General features: G+C 43.8%; 1 protein-coding gene across 1 annotated transcript in view; it reads left to right on the forward strand.

The window, feature by feature from the left end:
* Positions 1 to 15,514, forward strand: part of DPY19L3 (dpy-19 like C-mannosyltransferase 3) — an 87,497-nt gene that overhangs the window by 46,811 nt on the left and 25,172 nt on the right. Inside the window, exons 11-14 of the mRNA XM_077451602.1 lie at positions 582 to 652; positions 3,027 to 3,185; positions 6,898 to 7,020; positions 8,076 to 8,187. Of these exons, the coding sequence (XP_077307728.1) occupies positions 582 to 652; positions 3,027 to 3,185; positions 6,898 to 7,020; positions 8,076 to 8,187 (465 nt within the window). The remainder of the gene's footprint in view (positions 1 to 581; positions 653 to 3,026; positions 3,186 to 6,897; positions 7,021 to 8,075; positions 8,188 to 15,514) is intronic.

Below are 15,514 nucleotides of genomic sequence, written 5' to 3' on the forward strand. Positions count from 1 at the left end.
ATCTTCCCTTCACTCGTCTCCATGCACAGCTAGGGAACGGACCCGATCGCGACGGGAGGAGGGGGGGCCCCTCTCTTGCTGCTGATTAAAAGTGATCTTGTGGTGAATTCGCCGCAGAGACCCCTTTTATCTTGTAGCGGACCGCCAGCCGAACACGAGGATACCGGGGTTATCACAGCTAGCTGCTGCCATAACAACGATATCCTCCTTCAAAATAGGGATGTACATCGGCGTGCGGCGGCCAGGAAGTGGTTAAGGTTTATTTACGTTTTATAGGTTTTATACAGTTTTATTGCTTATTTATCTAACTACGGAAAAGTAAATTTGATGCGTTGCTGTATATTTCTTTGCTTTGTGTATAGTATATTGCTTTCTATAGCATTGTTTTCGTTTGAGCTTACAAAACATGCAATCAAGAAAAACATGGCTGACCCCATATGCCTATATAATTCCAAGCTGTGTGTAGAAATCTGTCATCATATATGCTTTAAAAAAAAAGAAAAATTCTGTACCTTTGTTTAATTAAAAAGTAGTCCTTTTATAGTTTTATAATTTTTTCTGTATTTGTTTCTCCTTGACAGAAAGTCCTGAATCTGCAGTCCGATGAACACATTTTTAAGTTCATACAAGCAAAACTGGGTTTTAAAACCAGGTAATCGCCTTGCCGGCCAATTCTATTGCCATGTGCTCAATGAAAAATGCATATTTGCCATACTGGCCCGCTCACGCCGTCACATTAAAGCGACAGCAGAGGCTTTTTTTGTTGATTTATACCTACAGTTAAATGTTTGTTTAGGGTGATAAGGGGTGGCACCAGATTAAATGATAATAAGGAGTGAAGCTGCCCCTTTAAAAGCAGATAAACCACCCAAATGTGAATTAATACTGAAATAAAAAAGGTGTGGCGCTACCCCAAAACTCAATATGAATATAAAAAATAAGTGATCATTTCATATGAATCCTTCAACAATTAAACAGAGTGGTGCAATAACATAACATAACATTATTTCACCACTCTGTTTAATTGTTGAAGGATTCATATGAAATGATCACTTATTTTTTATATTCATATTGAGTTTCGAGGTAACGCCACACCTTTTTTATTTCAGTATTTATACCTACAGCTAAGCCAATAATAAAGCTTACCTGTAGGTACAGTAAATCAGGGCCCTCTTTAAGGCAGGGCAAAAGGGGCAGCTGCCCTGGGCCCTGTCATTGTTGTGGGGCCCAAAGCAGCTGCCTCATACTTGCCAACTGTCCCGCTTTAAATTCCCTTGTCCCTTGAGGTTTTAGTCCTGTGCTGTGTCTCAATATCTCAGTGTGAAGTGCTGCCCAGCTCTGGCCTATTGTTGTGTACAGATGACTCACCTGCAGACCCCATGTTTACATGTAAATAACCGACATTCATATGTAAATAAGGGGAGCATTCATATGAATGCTGCCAACCTCAGATATTTACATATGTATATCATGCCCCTCTGCAGTGAAGAGATGATGTGCTGTAACCTCTAGCAACCAATCAGTGAGCAGTGTTACTGTGCAGTAATATCTCTAGCGCAACCAATCAACAAGAAGAAATTGTGTGCTGTAACCTCTAGCAACCAATCAGTGAGCAGTGTTACTGTGCAGTAATATCTCTAGCGCAACCAATCAACAAGAAGAAATTGTGTGCTGTAACCTCTAGCAACCAATCAGTGAGCAGTGTTACTGTGCAGTAATATCTCTAGCAACCAATCAACAAGAAGAAATTGTGTGCTGTAACCTCTAGCAACCAATCAGTGAGCAGTGTTACTGTGCAGTAATATCTCTAGCAACCAATCAACAAGAAGAAATTGTGTGCTGTAACTTCTAGCAACCAATCAGTGAGCTGTAATGTGTGCTGACCAAAACACCATCTGCCTGAAGTTTGCATGTTCTCCCTGTGCCTGTGTGGGTTTCCTCTGTGTACTCCGGTTTCCTCCCACACACCAAAGACATGCTGGCAGGTTAGTTAGATCTTGTCGGGAAAAAAATTGGCCAAATATGTGTATGTGTTTGTAAGCGCATCAGGATCCCATGGGGTTAAATGACCGTTCTATACCGCAGATGGACACCGGCGGCAAAAAGAGCCCTGAGGCGATTCAGTTTGCATAGCTAGCTCTATACAAGTCACTCATTCATTCATGCTATAACCTCTAGCAACCAGTCAGTAAGTGGTAATGATATGCTGTAACCTCTGGCAACCAATCGCAATTACTGCCTGATCTGATACAGTAAAGTCTAGCTGATATTTTTAAGTCTAGCTGATATTTATTGTATGTCTCAGAGCAGGTGGAGAGCAAAATTGCATGGGGGGGGGGGGGGGGGCAAGAAAATATTTGCCCCGGGTCCAATCAATATTAAAGATGGCCCTGCAGTAAATATCTCGTAAACGTGCACCGTCTAGGGCAGGGATATGCAATTAGCGGACTTCCAGCTGTTGCAAAACTACAAGTCCCATCATGCCTCTGCCTCTGGGTGTCATGCTTGTAGCAGTCAGTCTTGCTATGCCTCATGGGACTTGTAGTTCTGCAACTCTTATGTCTCTTCCCCCCCCCCTCCCCTTTTCTGGCGAACTCTGACGAGAGAGAGAGCTGTGCATGATGTCATAAGCCTAGGCTACTGACCAGATAAGACACAGGAAGTGGGCTGTATAAAGGATTTACTGGCAGAAAAAAAATGTTTTACTATCCAAAGTTAAAACAACAAGAAGGGCAGAAGATTTTATAGATGGAAAGAATGACCGAAGTTCTACTACTAAGCAGTGTTGTCATGCCTGCCCAATTCTCACCTGCTGGACTACAGAACACCTCCCTCTTATGTTATGGAAATGAGGAGGGGGGGTGTTCTTTAGAGACGTATCACATAAGTTTTTGTTTATTTTGTCCAGACATTTTAAGGCCTGAACACACAAGGCCGGCCATACAGATGTGTAGTCTTTCTGTAGTGCGGGGCACTCATGATAACAGAAGAAACCGTGAGACTTATGAATTGTTTCTCCGTTACAGAGATTTCGATGCCAATCTATATCTGTGTGAGGAGCCCTTCCAGATGCTGCCATCTGACACGTTTGAGAGACTCGCCGACTCGTTACTTCTCCACCCCTTTGTATTTGTTCTTTCCTTCCTAATCATTGCAGCGTCCGTCACCGCTTTCCACAAATTGAGGTGAGTTGCTGCGTATCGGTGATGTTATCGCTGCTTCTTTCTTTCAGCTTATTATTTCTAGAAAATGTTTTAACTACTTAACCACTTGCTTACCGGGCACTTAAACCCCCCCCCCCCCCCTCCTGCCCAGACCAATTTTCATTTTTCAGCGCTGTCACACTTTGAATGACAACTCCGTGGTCATACTACACTGTACCCAAATGACATTTTTATCATTTTGTTTGCACAAATAGAGCTTTCTTTTGGTGCTATTTTATCACCATTTGGGTTTTTATTTTTTGCTAAATAAACAAAAAAAGAATTTTTGAAAAAAAAAAAAAACAATGTTTCATAGTTTGTTATAAAATTTTGCAAATGGGTAATTTTTCTCCTTCATTGATATTCGCTGATGAGGCGGCACTGATGGGCACAGATAGGGTGACACTGATAGGCACACATAAGGCGACACTGATAGGCACTGATAAGACGGCACTGATGGGCCCTTAAGGGTGGCATTGATGGGCCCTGATGGGTGGCACTGATGGGCACTGGTAAGTGGTATTGATAGGCAGCACTGGTAATGAGGCACAGATTCATTTATAGGCGGCACTGTGGGCAATGATAGGCGGCACTGTGAGGAGACACTGTGGGCACTGATAAGTGGCACTGTGAGGTGACACTGTGGGCACTGATAAGTGGCACTGGCAGGTGACACTGGGCACTGATAGGTGGCACTGTGAGGTGACACACTGGGCACTGTGAGGTGACACTGTGGGCTCTGATAGGTGGCACTGTGAGGTGGGCACTGATGGGTGGTACTGTGGGCACTGTTAGGTGGCCCTGGTATTTACCTTCATGATCAGGACCGATGTCCCTCTCGCAGTCGCCAGGGATCGGCTTTTTTTGATGGCGTGAGGAGGAAAAATAGCCGATTACCGGTTTTGTTTACACCACATGATCAGCTGTCATTGGCTGACAGGTGATCACGTGGTAAGGGGTCGGGATCGACCCCTTACTCCGATCTGTGATCAGGTGAGTCTCATAGACTGCAGGGGGCGCGCAGGCCGCTCGAGCATGGAAGGCCGTCCAGGGACGCCCTCCCGGCAAATGAAGTCCGTGCTGTAGCTGTCTTGCAGCTATAGCGTGGATGGGAGCCTCTTTTTGACATTTGTTGTTTACAAGTTAAAATAATTTTTTTTTGGGCTATAAAAATTACTTAGAACCCCCAAACATTTTTATATATATATATATATATATATTTTTTTTTTTTTTTCAGACACCTTAGAGAATAAAATGGCGGTCGTTGAAATATTTTCTGTCTTACAACCGCAATTTGTTTTTGGAAGAAATGCAATTTTTTTGACGTAAAAAATAATTGTGACAGATAATGTTAAGGCAAGTAAATTGATACTCAACACATCACTCTTCAAAATTTTAGCCACTCGTGGATTGGTGACAAACTTTCACCCTTAAAAATCTCAATAGGCGACGTTTAAAAATATCTTCAGGTAACATGTTTAGAGTTACAGAGAAGATCTAGGGCTAGAATAACTGCTCTCACGATTGTGGCGATACCTCACATGTGTGGTTTGAACACCGTTTTCATATGCAGGGGCGACTTATGTATGCGTTCGCTTCTGCATGCCAGCTCGGGGAATGGGGCACTTTCAATTTTTTTCTTTATTTTTTTTATTTTTACACTGTCTATTTAAAAAAAAAAAATTGTATCACTTTGTTTCCAATTACAAGAAATGTAAACATTCCTTGTAATAGAAAAAAAGCATGACAGGACCTCTTAAATATGAGATCTGGGGGTCAAAAAGACCTCACATCTCATATTAACACTAAAATGCAATAAACAAAAATGAAATGAAATGTCATTTTCTTTTTTTTTGGGCATAGAAAAATGGATTTCCCCATTAATGACTATTGGGCAGAAGTGACATTTGACGTCGCTTCCGCCATTCAATGTTATGGAGCCGAGCGGGGACCATCATTCCCTCACCCGGCTCCATGTCTCGGAGGAGAAAGGATGCCATCGTCTCCGCTGCTACCGACGGCTCTGGTAAATGGTGAAGATGACCGGAACCCATCGGGAAGGGATGGGGGCCCTCACCCTCCCCCGATAAAAGTGAATCTGCCGCAGAGACCACTTTTGTCTGAAAGCCAGCCACCCGCTGTTGTTGAAAATACCGGGGTTATGGCAGCTATGTGCTGTCATAACAACTGTATCTAGCGTCAAAGTACCGACGTACAATGAGGACGATTTACACTAAGTGGTTAAAGTAGATCCTAACGCAATTACTAAAATCCAATATAAACTATAAAGTGGTTCTAAAGTCAAAATATTATTTACCTTCATGCATTCCCTGCATGAAGGTAAAAGAAAATTCTCAGTAGTAGTATCACCCCCACACCTCCCTGGATACTTATCTGAGTTCCATCTTGATTCAACACCGTGCCCATCTGCAGCGTCGTTGGTCTCAGTTCCTCTCCTCATAGGACACAGGGGCAGCAGTGGAAACCATTGGCTCATGCTGTTGTCAGTAAAATCCTGAGAGTGGGGGGTGGGGCCAAGCCTTGCTTTATGTGTCTATAGAGCAGCCTTTCTCAACCTTTTCTACATGGAGGAACCCTTGAAATAGCTTTCTGGTCTCAGGGAACCCCTGGTAAAAGTTACTATATCTACAACTCATGATTCATTAGGCCGCGTACACACGGGCGGATTGTCTGTCCAACTTAGTCCGCTGAACAGTGTTTCAGCGGACAATCCGCTCGTGTGTGGGCTTCAGCGGACTTTTTCAGCGGACAATCTGACGAACAAAGTCTTACGGAATTTCCATAAGACAGTCCGTTCAAACTTGGTTTTGTCCGTCCAAACTTGGTTTCAGCGGACAGTCCGCTCGTGTGTAGGCAAGTTGGACGGACTAAGTATGGCGCATGCTCAGAAAGGGTTTACACGGCCGAAGGTTGCATTGCAGTGTATTGGACGTCGTTTTTCTAGTCCCGTCGTACGTGCTGTGCACGTCATCGCGCACGCTTTCAGCGGACTGTCTGCTCATCGTGTGTGGTCAAGTCCGTTCATGCTAATTTTGAACGGACTGTCTGTCGGATTGTCTGCCGAACTTAGTTGGGCAGACAATCCGCCCGTGTGTACGCGGCCTAAGTGTGATGGTCAGTGGGAAGAATGCTCCTTACACTTGTGGTCATTGGGAAGAATTACCCCCTTACAGATAGCTAAAAAGATCAATGGTGTCAGTGGGAACTTATCTGAGAGTTAGAAATTGCTCATTGCTCAAGGAACCCCTAGCAACCTCAGGAGGAACCCTATAGTTCCATGGAACCCTGGTTGAGAAACCCTGCTATAGACGCTCACAGCCCAGCTCCAGAGCGAGCCCACAGGTGTGCCCCCTTAGCAAGCGGCTTTCTATGGGGGTACACACAGAAGAGGAGGTGCCAGGAGTGCTGGCAGGGGGACCCCAGAAGAGGAGGTTCTGAGCTGCTGTGTGCAGTACTACTACACAGAGCAGGTAAATATAACATGTGGTATTTAACGTCAAAGTAGCGACGTATATCCACGGTGGGCGGTCTGGAATTGGTTAAATGAACACGCTTGGGTTAGGAGCTGATTGGTTGCAGAAGCGAGCTTCATTTTGCACTCTCCAGCTTTAGTAAATAAACCCCCATAGTGTGTGAGATGGATTGTGACTCTAGACATCTGCCTGTTTTCCAGCATCTCCTCCGGCAACAAACAGAAGCACTGGAGTGAAGATCGAACGTCCCTTGTCCAGGCGGACGTTGCCTATAATTTAGTACATAACGTGATGTTTGGTTGCCTGGCTATCAGCACAATGCGGTAAGTCTGACTCTTAAAGTGGTTGTAAACCCTCCCCCACAACTTTGTCACCCATGTAAATCAGCATAAAACACCCTAATGAACACTGCTTGTAGATATCTCCTTACTTTCTTAGTATTGTTGTAATTCTTTTTGTTCTCTAGAATGACATCACTGAGCATGCCCAGATCTCCCCTGATTTACGGCACACTCTGTGTACCGGTCTATCTATTATCAGGACTTCCTATGGCACACCACTGATATCCCAGGAGGCTGCAGAATCATTCAGAGCTTCCTCCTACACACCATGTGACCATATGACATCACATGCGGTGTAAACCAGGGCATTACTGCAGTCTTATCAGCTGGAGATGATAAGACTGACAAAGGCAAACAATAGACAATCGGCACAAGTAAATACTATGAAATAAAACAAGTCAGCTATGAACAGGGAAGCAGGGCGGAAATACACTCCAATGTGGACTCAGAAAACAATACTTAAGATGGCGCTGGCTGACCCCTGGAAACAAGTTTTTTAAAGTGTCTTTAAACAGTAAGTAATATGCGATTTGGACTGGATTACAGTGTCTATAGTCTGATAATGACTTATTATAATGGACTAAATGAAAAGAAGCATCAGAGTGGGAGAGTTTTCTTTCTCTTCAAGCAGCCCATAGATGACTCGATTTCCTTTCCTTCCACTACAGACTGAAGGAAAGAAAATCTCTATATTCCCCCATCAACACAGAAACCCCCCCCCCCCCCCCGCAGCACTATTGTATTCTGCTGGCCTGGGGGGGGGGGGGGGACAAGAGAAGCCTTTCTGGCTGGCAGAACACAGTGATTACTGTTAGCGCAATGTAAAAAATCCAGCAGGCTGGTTGTACCTAAGTCCATTGATTAATCAACTTGGGTTCGATCAGCCTGCCCATACAAGGATCGAATCCTGGCCAGTCCCTTCTGAAACAGACAAATTTTAATCCATATCTGGCGGCCTGTAGAGCCGTGTGTGATGACTGCAGTGTGTCCGAGGATAGCAAACAAATGAATGATGAGACAAACTCCTCTTGTTACAGGATGAAGTATCTCTGGACATCCCACATGTGTGTCTTGGCTTCCTTTGGAGTCGCCAGTAAGGACGTTTGGGGAATTGTATTGCGATTGGTCCGGTTCTACACACCCCAGCGGGTACGTATACTGACCCCGAGAGGTAACGGGGCACCTAGATTCCAGTAAATGATAAACTCCGCGCCAAAAAAATATATAACTAGAGTGAAAATTATATATATAAATAAGTGAAAACAATTCAATATGTTGAATCAAAAACTACTAAAACCAGCTGCTCCCCTGATTGAACACGGTGATCAATACATTTGAAAATAAATATAGAGGGCGCTAGATATAAGAAAACTTGTCAATACATTTAAATTGATGATGATATTAATTTAAATGTATTCACTAGTTTTCTTATATCTAGCGCCCTCTATGTTTATTTTCACCTCGATTCCAGTGTTATCTATATCACCACCTTTGCTGCAATAGATACAATGCCTTGAAAAAGTATTCATACCCCTTTAAATTTTCGACATTTTGTCATGTTACAACCAAAAACATAAATGTATTTTATTGGGATAGACCAACACAAAGTGGCACATAATTGTGAAGTGGAAGGAAAATGATAAATAGTTTTCAACATTTTTTTTTACAAATAAATATGTGAAAAGTGTGGGGGGTACATTTGTATTCAGCCCCCTTTACTCTGATACCCCTAACTAAAATCTAGTGGAACCAATTGCCTTCAGAAGTCACCTTATTAGTAAATAGAGTCCACCTGTGTGTAATTTAATCTCAGTATAAATACAGCTGTTCTGTGAAGCCCTCAGAGGTTTGTTAGAGAACCTTAGTGAACAAACAGCATCATGAAGGCCAAGGAACACACCAGACAGGTCAGATATAAAGTTGTGGAGAAGTATAAAGCAGGGTTAGGTTATAAAAAAAAAAATCTCCCAAGCTTTAAACATCTCATGGAACACTGTTCAATCCATCATCCGAAAATGGAAAGAGTATGGCACAACTGCAAACCAACCAAGACATGGCCGTCCACCTAAACTGACCGGCCGGGCAAGGAGAGCATTCATCAGAGAAGAGCCAAGAGGTCCATGGTAACTCTGGAGGAGCTGCAGAGATCCACAGCTCAGGGGGGAGAATCTGTCCACAGGACAACTATTAGTCGTCTCTCCACAAATCTGCCCTTTATGGAAGAGTGACAAGAAGAAAGACATTGGTGAAAGAAAACCATAAGAAGTCCTGTTTGCAGTTTGTGAGAAGCCATGTGGAGGACACAGCAAACATGTGGAAGAAGGTGATCTGGTCAGATGAGACCAAAATTAAAAACTAGCACATCACTCTGAACACACCATCCCCACTGTGAAACATGGTGGTGGCAGCATCATGTTGTGGGGATGCTTTTCTTTAGCAGGGACAGGGAAGCTGGTCAGAGTTGATGGGAAGATGGATGGAGCCAAATACAGGACAATCTTAGAAGAAAACCTGTTAGGGTCTGCAGAAGATGTAAGACCGGGGCGGAGGTTCACCTTCCAGCAGGACAACGACCCGAAACATACAGCCAGAGCTACAATGGAATGGTTTAAAGCATATGCATGTGTTAGAATGGCCCAGTCACAGTCCAGACCTAAATCCAATTGAGAATCTGTGGCAAGACTTGAAAATTGCTGATCACAGACGCTCTCCATCCAATCTGACAGAGCTTGAGATATTTTACAAAGAAGAAGAATGGGCAGAAATGTCCTCTCTAGATGTGCAAAGCTGGTAGAGACATCCCCAAAAAGACTTGCAGCTGTAATTGCAGAGAAAGGGGGTTCTACAAAGTATTGACTCCGGGGGGCGCCATACAAATGCCCCCCACACTTTTCATATATTTATTTGTAAAATAATGTGAAAACCATTTATCATTTTTCTTCCACTTCACAATTATGAGCCACTTTGAATTTGGTCTATCACATAAAATCCCAATAAAATATATTTACGTTTTTGGTTGTAACATGACAAAATGTGAAGGGGTATGAATACTTTTTCAAGACACTTTATGTCCAATAGGTATTTAAGGTGGATCCACAGTGCATAAGTGTAGTCCAAATGTCATTTTATACAACATATAGTCGGGGGGAGGAAGAAAAGCCCTATCTGTTATCATTAAAAGCAGTCTACCTCAAATCCAGTGACTTTGTCTAGGCTGAGGGGGTGTGATCAGTCTGCTGCAGGCAGGACGAAGCTTTCCTCCGTCTCTTCTCCCTCAGTGATCAAACTGCGCGTTGCAACTTTGTAGAAAGTCACCAGGTGAGAGGTTTTAGCAGGGGCTGATCTGTGTCAAACATTTTTGAACAAGACTAAGAACTGCACAGGCACCGTGATTTCTATGATTGTCTCATCTATGAGGCAGCATCTCAGTCCAGGAAGCAGATGGTTACCCTGGATGATGCCTGGACAAATATGGCGCTGTCCTGGAGAGATACTGTGATCTCTGTGAAAGGTAGTAAACACCTGGAATTGTTACACTGACACATTTGTTATCATACATGTACATAACATGAAAAATATATCTAACGCTAGTACTAAAGGAAAAGAAAGCTGGGAACCTGAAGGATAAATGGTGCCGCCCAACATGCGGACAGGGTGTGTCATCCTTATATGACCAGGATGAAAGACGTGACCTCGGATGTATGAGGGATCCCCCCAGTGTGCAGAGTCCAAGAGCCAATCAGTGTTCCGCGGGTGACCCCGTCACAGAGGTTTGGACTTGGCTTCATGCTGACTCCCAGGTTGCGATCCCTGGGTTCCCCCGGCTCTAGACTAACATGCTCTAGTAGAAGCAGATGAGTGCAAAGGGTGTTCTAGTGTCAGCAGTGGAGACAGGAACTGTGCTGCAGAGAGACTCCAAATCTTCTAGGAGGAGTTTTCACATTGCACTGAGCTGTCCTATCAGGATCTAGGACCCCCGACCTTCCATCTGGACTGATTGGCCTTGTGCTGATCACATGCACTCTCCCAAGAAAAAAAAAAAGACACTAGCAATACACACCAAACTGAGCATGTGCAGCCTGACTCCAGTAACTCTGTGTTATCCGGACCTGTTTTGGAGTCAGTGGAAGAAGGGGAGGATCAGAGAAGACAGGATCAAACAGCCTTGTTACACAATGCAGAGGATTACCCCTTAGGTTCCACAGTGTGTATAACAGGCATGATTACTGCATATACACACTGATTTTACTGATGTGGGTTTAGTAACACTTTAATAAAATGGTTGTAAACCTCTGAAATAAAAAACAAAGCTTATCCCTCTGTGGTGTGTACTCACCTCTATCCAAAGCACAGAGTGTGATTTCTCTACTGTTTGTATGACTCAATTCTGACTGTCTATCTATACCAAGAGTCTCCAAACTTTCCAATGGGACAGTTTTCAGTCCTTCAGACTTTAGGGGGGGGCCAGACTGTGCCCAGCAGGAGTGAACAATGTCCTGTCTTTGATATTAGGGGGAGAAATAGTTGGTGTCAGTGGGAGGAATAGTGGCCCATCATTGGTGTCAGTGGCAGGAATAGTGTCCCATCATTGGTGTCAGTGGGAGGAATAGTGCCCCATCATTGGTCTAAGTGGGAGGAATAGTGTCCTATTGTTGGTGTCAGTGAAAGGAATAGTACCCCTTCATTGGTATCCGTGGGAGGATTAATGCCCCATCATTGGTATCAGTGGAAGGAATAGTGCCCCATCATTGGTGTCAGTGGGAGGAATAGTGCCCCATCATTGGTGTCAGTGGGAGGAATAGTGCCCCATCATTGGTGTCAGTGGAGGGAATAGTGCCCCATCATTGGTATCAGTGGGAGGAGTATTGATCCATCATTGGTGTCAGTGGGAGGAATAGTGCCCCATCATTGGTTTCAGTAGGAGGAATAGTGCCCCATCATTGGTATTAGTGGGAGGAATAGTGCCCCATCATTGCTATCAGTGGCAGGAATAGTACCCCATCATTGGTATCAGTGGGAGGAATAGCGCCCCATCATTGGTATCAGTGGGAGGAATAGTGCCCCATCATTGGTATCAGTGGGAGGAATAGTGCCCCATCATTGGTATTAGTGGGAGGAATAGTGCCCCATCATTGCTATCAGTGGCAGGAATAGTGCCCCATCATTGGTGTCAGTGGGAGGAATAGTGCCCCATCATTGCTATCAGTGGCAGGAATAGTGCCCCATCATTGCTATCAGTGGGAGGAATAGTGTCCCATCATTGGTATCACTGGAAGGAATAGTGCCCCATCATTGCTATCAGTGGCAGGAATAGTGCCCCATCATTGCTATCAGTGGGAGGAATAGTGCCCCATCATTGGTATCAGTGGGAGGATAAATGCCTGATTGTTGTTGTCAGTGGAGGGAATAGTGCCATATTGTTGGTGTCAGTGGAGGGAATAGTGCCATATTGTTAGTGTCAGTAGCAGGAAGAATACCTCAAAGACCAGATAAAAGCGAACAAAGGGCCGTATCCAGTCTCCAGCCACAATTTGGAGACCACTGGTTTATTCCAACACCAAAAAATCCCAGGAGCGGCCTGCTTTGTGGCAAGGGGGAGGGGCCCAGAACAATGTCAGGGGACCTCAGAAGAGGAGGATCGGAGGTGCTCTGTGTAAAACCATTACAGGAAGATTACATGTTTGTAAAAAATTAATTGTTTTATAATCATTTTAAGGGGACAGTCACCACCAGAGCTCTGGGATGCGGAGTACCAGTTAAGTTAAAGTGTCGCTACTCTCCCCTATACTAATAAAGCCGGCAACCCCACTGGAAGGGATCATTTTAAGCTTTGCCAGACCACAAAAAGAAAAGAAAACTGTGAATGAGGTAATATGAGATCTGCTCACTAGATGGCAGCATAGAGCTATAGTCTTGGTTACTTTTGCAGAAAACAGTGAAAATATTTCAATAGAATATTTACCATCGATCGAGTGAAACCTTCCATAATAACTGAAATATAACTGCTTTTCTTCTGCCGCTCTTATAATATTGAGGCTGCCGTTTTGTGAGCAAGACCATTACTTTGTATCAGGGAATATGCTTATTTGTCTATAGATATCACTAGGACAGCGTTTCTCAACTCCAGTCCTCAAGGCGCCCCAACAGGTCATGTTTTCAGGGTTTCCCTCAGATGGAACGGCTGGGGTAATTACTAAGGCAGTGAAACTGTTCAAATCACCTGTGCAAAATAATGGAGAGCCTGAAAACATGACCTGTCAGGGGGGCCTTGAGGACTGGAGCTGAGAAACACTGCCCTAGGATATAACAAGAGGGACTAGTGACATCACTGTGAGGGTCTGTGCAATGTACCTGAGGCTAGTGTGCACAATATCACCATCAGGTGATTAATGAAGACCAGAGCTTTTCTGACTTTTTTTTTTTTTGTTTACATTTTTTAAAAAAATCTGTATTTTTTGCTAGAAAATTACTTGACCCCCCCCCCCAACATTAAATATATATTTTTAGTAGAGGCCCTAGAAAATAAAATGGCGGGTTTTTCAATTTTTTCATGTCGCACAGAATTTGCGCAGCGCTTTTTAAAAAAAAAAAAATACACTCTAACCACTTACAGACTGGAAGAGTTTCCCCCTTCATGACCAGGCCATTTTTTGCGATACGGCACTGCGACGCTTTAACTGACAATTGCGCGGTCGTGCGACGCTGCACCCAAACAAAATTGATGTCCTTTTTTTTCCCCCCACAAATAGAGCTTTCTTTTGCTGGTATTTGATCACCTCTGCAATTTCTTTTTATTTATAAAGTCTGCCGATCGGCATTTGATCAGCGCTCTCAGCCAGGGGGGGCCAACCCCCTGTGCAGAACACAATAGCTCAGCGGGGGGGGGGGGGGGGGAGATCGCTGTACTAACATTGCATAGTTAGTACATCAGCTCCTCCCGAGCGCTCCAGTTTTTTTAGTGTTAGTACCAGGCTTTCCATGGGAGGTCTGGTGCTAGAATTTTTGCTGACTTTCACAGCAATACTTCACATGTGCGGTGCGATCGCTGTTTACATATACGTGCAGAATCTGCATATGCGTTTGCGTGCGAACACGGTTGGACAGGGGTGCTTTGAAATGACTTTTGTTTTTATTTTATTATTCATTTTATTTGTTTTTTTTTACACTGTCTTTTTAATTTTTTATTTATTTTTTTATCACTTTTATGGTTCTTGCAAGGAATGTAAACATCCCTTGTGATAATAAGCAGTGGCAGGTCCTCCTTAATGAGACACCTGGACTCTAGTAGACCCCAGATCTCTCCTCTCCCCTTAAAAGCATCCGATCACACAAAGACTGGTGTGATCAGATGGCTTCCCAAGCCAAAAATGGCGCTGTTTACATCCTGCAAAACCGGAAGTGACAAAATACTTGTTGTTTTTGGTTTACTATACCATAGAGATGATCAGGGACATTCTGGTCCCCGACTGCCTCTATGGTAAGCCAGCGGTGAGACAAGAGAGCCCGTAGAGCAACCTTTCTCAACCTTTTCAACACAGAGGAACCCTGGAAATAATTATCCGGGCTTGGGGAAGCCCTGCTAAAAATGGAAAATCTACAACTCATCATACATTAGTGTGATGGTCAATGAGAAGAAGGCTTCTTACAATTGTGGTTATTGTGAAGGATTTCCCCCTTACAGATAACTAAAAAAGATCAATGGTGTCCGTGAGAACTTACCTGAGAGGCAGAAATTGGCCATTGCTCAGGGAACCCCTAGCAACCTCTAGAGCAGCCTTTCTCAACCTTTTCAACACAGAGGAACCCTTGAAATAGTTCTCCGGTCTCGGGGGAACCCCTGCTAAAAATGAGAAATCTACAATTCATGATACAATAGTGATGGTCAGTGGGAAGAATGGTCCTTACACTTGTGGTCATTGGGAAGAATTACCTCTTTACAGATAGCTAAAAAGATCAAAGGTGTCGGTGGGAACTTATCTGAGAGGCAGAAATTGCCCAATGCTGAAGGAACCCCTAACAACCTTTGGAGGAACCCTAGTTGAGAATCGCTGCTCTAGAGGAACCCTGGTTGAGAATCACTGCTCTAGAGGAACCACAGGGTTCCACAGAACCCTAGTTGGGGAAACCCTGCCGTAGAGGGAATGGAGGGTGGCGGGAGGGGGAAGCCCCTCTGTAAGAGCAATCCAGTGGCTAATTAGCCACTAGCATTAGTTTTACGTAAAAGAAAAATCGGCTACTGAAAAAAAAACAATAGCGGCACGATGATTACGCTAATTTTGTCTGTTTGCCCGCTGACAAAGAAATGATCAGTCTAGAATTTTAATGGTCGGTTTATGTTAACAGTGAGAGACAGAAATATATCCAGAAAAAAACGCATTTCAAAAAAGTTATAAATTTATTTGCATTTTAATGAGTGAAATAAGTATTTGATCCCTTCGCAAAACATGACTTAGTACTTGGTGGAAAAACCCTTGTT

Source organism: Lithobates pipiens, unplaced genomic scaffold (assembly GCF_037356315.1).
Source record: "Lithobates pipiens isolate NorthernLeopardFrog02 unplaced genomic scaffold, aLitPip1_a1.2 Scaffold_10, whole genome shotgun sequence".
NCBI classification, from domain to species: domain Eukaryota; kingdom Metazoa; phylum Chordata; class Amphibia; order Anura; family Ranidae; genus Lithobates; species Lithobates pipiens.